Source organism: Colias eurytheme, chromosome 2, assembly GCF_061535395.1.
Source record: "Colias eurytheme isolate Ceu_HAF_F1 chromosome 2, ilColEury1 Martin Lab GWU primary, whole genome shotgun sequence".
Lineage (NCBI taxonomy): Eukaryota > Metazoa > Arthropoda > Insecta > Lepidoptera > Pieridae > Colias > Colias eurytheme.
Window position 1 is genome coordinate 623,979 of NC_142981.1, and position 3,795 is coordinate 627,773.

Here is a 3,795-nt window from a genome sequence, read left to right on the forward strand (position 1 = left end):
AATATATTTACCCTAAAAGTAATCGGCCAAGCAACTGCAACGGCTAGAATGAGTTTTGTTTCAATCCCCTTCTAAAAAACATTTAGTGCTAACAAGCCCCGCTGCGGACCTGCGAATTAAAGCGTCGGATTTGCATTCATGTCATATTCATGTCAATGTAGGCTTAGAACAAAAAGGGAATGGAGTAGTCTTTGTGATACAATATATGGAATATGCAGGAAAGGAGCTATTCAACGTGGCAAGTAAGCTTTAAGGGGTTAATATACATATTTAACTACTTTCCTATAACAGGATTAATTTCTAGAAGTAAATGTTGTTCTTAATTATGTCAACAGCTGAGTGAATATCAGCTCCTTAGTTTTAAATTCAAAAATCATATTAAATTCAATAATTACTTGTAAAAACAGTATAAATTAGTAATAGTTAACTATCTTATCAACGTACAAGTGTTATTTAATGTGAAATACGTATAATTACGTGACTGAAGCTGCGTTTTGTATAACGTGGATGTCAACGGCAACGGAAATTCAAATTCGAATTTTTTCTTGGATAAAACCAGGGGAGTACTAGTTTTAATATATCTTATTTATAGATACACACAACATTCACATTCATTTAAACTAATATAACACTGCTCATATTTTATGAGTAACGTCACAATAAATACATGAGCGCATAGTTATCGTCTCACTTTGCTTGACAAGTTGGAAGCAATTTAGAGGACAAAAACTAATAGCTCCAGACAAAATATACTTCAGTTCTAATACAAAACCTATATCTTATCCATTCACTATCTACTCTTTAAACCATATTAAGCCTATCTAACACAAGCAAAATTGTTTTAATTGTATCATATTATTATATACACTTTTTAACATCTATTTCACCTGTTTCAGCAACTAAAATTACAACATGCTGACCCGCAAGGCAGTGGCCAAAGATATGGAAAACAAACTAAAGGCCACACTACAGGATTTAAAGGCTTCTCAATCCCTGTGTGAACAACTCTTGCTGGAGAGAGAGGAACACGAGGTAGAAATCCAGCAAATAATAAACAAGAATACTAGTCTGAAGGCCGAGCTAGCTGAACTCCACACTCAATATATGGACAGCCAAAACAAATGCACAGCCCTTCAAGACCTTGTTGACAGCTTCCAACAGTGTTCCAATGACCACGAGAAGGCTCTCAGTCGTATCGTTGAACTGGAATGCAGTTTAATGGAGGTTCAGGAGGATAACTCCAAGCGGCTATGCACTTCATCGAACAGTCTTTTTGGTGAACTGCTTGAATGTGGACAGTTAAGTGGCTTTGAAAACAATAGAAAAATCAAGTTAAATTCACACAATAAGATAAAAAAATATCTCAAATTAAGTAGGTTTATTAAACGCACTAAATTAGTTATTAGAAATAGGTTTTCATTAAAAAATGTAGCACAATTGCAAAATAAAAATAAAAGCCTTTTGAAAGAGTTAGATAGATATCATAGGGACTTAGAACATTATAAAATGATATATGAAGTAGAAACTACTGAACTTCAGGAGAAAATAGACTCATTAAATGATTCATTACATGACCTCAAACAAGAATATTCTGCTGCCCAGTTACAAATTACACTTGAAAAACTGGAAAAACTGGAATGGTGCAGCGGTATTGTTAACACTCGTCTGGTAAGCAACCCGGCACTGCGCTTACAGCGGTATAGCACGGCGGCTTTTCGTGGTAGTTTTAGATACGTTTCGTGTAAGTGTTGGAATAACATTCCACCTCCCATTCGTAATTTAGGATCTGTCTATACATTTAAAAAACACTTAAAAATTAAATTAAATCATTACCAAAATCAGTTTCCTCCTGGCTCACGCGTTCTTCCCACTTACACGGCGTATATTTCATAACTGCTGTACCTGCTTGCTTCATCAGTGTTTGCATGTTATCGGCGTATTTATTTGTTTCTTGTGTAGTTGATAGTAGTGAATGGTGCTTGTTGTGTATGTAATTATATATGTTTGTATGTATGTATATTATATATGTGTATGTGTATATGTATTATGTACTTATAAGCGATTATTTGTTGTACAATATATTATATAAATATTATATTCGTTAAGGTTATATTGACTGGCAGTCGTGCTCTGTTATTTGAGCCGCAAGTTATCCTTATCACCGGTACTCACTGAAAACCAGTGTTACAGAAACACTCTGTAACTTTTGCTGACGTGGGGACCGTTTTGGCATCACACAAATTTTATCTATTTTTTAATTTTAATTTTATTTTGTATTCCTTCTTCTTGTTTGTTTTTATATAATTACCTTATTTGTGTATAATGTGGTGCCAAATAAATGAGTTTGAGTTTGAGTTTGAGTTTGAGTTTGAAAAATTACTGAACACATAAAAGAGGCAGATTACTTAATAAAGTTAAGCAATGAAAATATGGATCGCTTCGAGTCTATGACCAATAATTATGTATGTCAGTGTTCCATAAGTGACAATGAGCAACCGTCGCCCCATAAGACCATTGACTGCACTGACATGCATAGTATCCAACCAACGGCAACAATTTCATCTAGTAAAACAAAACATCTTTCCATGCAGGAAATTGTTGTGTTGTCAGATAATATAGGTCAGGGATTTGGCGCTTTGCTTAACAACTTAGGGCATAAAGTAACCAATTTTTGCACTCCTAATAGTTCATTTACATATATCATGAATTCGTTAGATAATTTTAGTTTTAAGGAAAATAGTATTGTTATTATATTATACGGAGATAGTTTTAATTTAAAAAAACATGACATTGATATAGGATTTCAAAAAATGTTGAAAATTAGTAGTGAGACAAAATGCAAATTTATGTTGTGTACATTGCCATATTTGCCTGGTTTGACACAAAATCAAAACAAATTTATCTATAATATCAATTTAAAATTATATAATTTAACAAATCATCATAGTGATGCATTTATATATTTTGACATAAATTCTTGTATAAAATCTTTTTGTTTGACAAAGAATACAGTGTATCTGCCATCTAGATATAAGAGAGAACTTGCTATGTTAATAGCATATAAAATTATTAACCAGTCTGATACATGTTCAGTAGCAGACCATCGATCTACTATAATTTTATGTAGTAGTAATTATATACATCAACCTAGGTTAAGTGTTGATAGACAAACTAGCCCTAAGCTAGATTTAAACTAGTATGTAAGACAACAGCTAAGCAGCCTTTTTCCATTGTACATCAAAATATTCAAGGCTTGGCTAGCAAATTATTAGAAATAGAATTATTTTTAAATCATAATAGAATTAAAATATTTTGTGTAACAGAACATTGGCTTAAACAATGTCAGTTGTTAATAAATATTGATAATTATAAATTAAAAAGTATACAGGGTGTAATCGTTAAGTGTGCACAGGCGATTTTTCCGTAAGTATTACAGATAACAAAAAACTTTAAACTGATGTCGAAAGTACTTAACCTAATGAATAAAATGGCGGTAATAAATTTTTAAAAATAAATCGATAAATATCAAAAAAATTATCTTTAAACCCTCCCATACATTAAGTATGAAATGTGAATATCCCATATACCTACATTTAATATGAAAGATTTTAGCTTTCTTTTTCTTTTTTTGGTTTTCTGCTTTAATTACTTCGCAAATTTGAAGTGACATTTTCCACGTTTTTCCGGACATTTACACGCATTTTCCGGATATTTTCCGGGAATTTTCCGGGCATTTTCCGGATATTTCCCTGACATAGCCTGTAAATGTCTGGAAAATCCCCGGAAAATGTCTGG

At 32.3% G+C, this 3,795-nt stretch overlaps 2 protein-coding genes across 2 annotated transcripts; both read left to right on the forward strand.

Moving 5' to 3' along the window:
* The first annotated feature begins 807 nt into the window (after window positions 1-807).
* Window positions 808-2,175, forward strand: LOC149910045 (uncharacterized). Its single transcript, XM_090108892.1, has 2 exons — window positions 808-1,668; window positions 2,107-2,175. Exons 1-2 carry the CDS (start codon window positions 913-915, stop codon window positions 2,173-2,175), a joined length of 825 nt encoding a protein of 274 aa, XP_089965018.1. The 5' UTR covers window positions 808-912.
* Window positions 2,176-2,372: 197 nt separating this feature from the next.
* On the forward strand, window positions 2,373-3,376 carry LOC149910046 (uncharacterized; the record flags this gene model as incomplete). Its single annotated transcript, XM_090108900.1, has 1 exon — window positions 2,373-3,376. A coding segment is annotated over one exon (825 nt), but the record flags the coding sequence as incomplete, so codon positions are not given.
* Between the last annotated feature and the right edge of the window lie 419 nt (window positions 3,377-3,795).

Bases quoted from the DNA above. Each gene is read 5' to 3' on its own strand.
- LOC149910045 (XM_090108892.1), top strand. From the start codon at position 913: ATGCTGACCCGCAAGGCAGTGGCCAAAGATATGGAAAACAAACTAAAG. The intron at 1,669-2,106 runs GTAAGCAACCCG...ATATTCGTTAAG, and splicing joins GTATTGTTAACACTCGTCTG to GTTATATTGACTGGCAGTCG.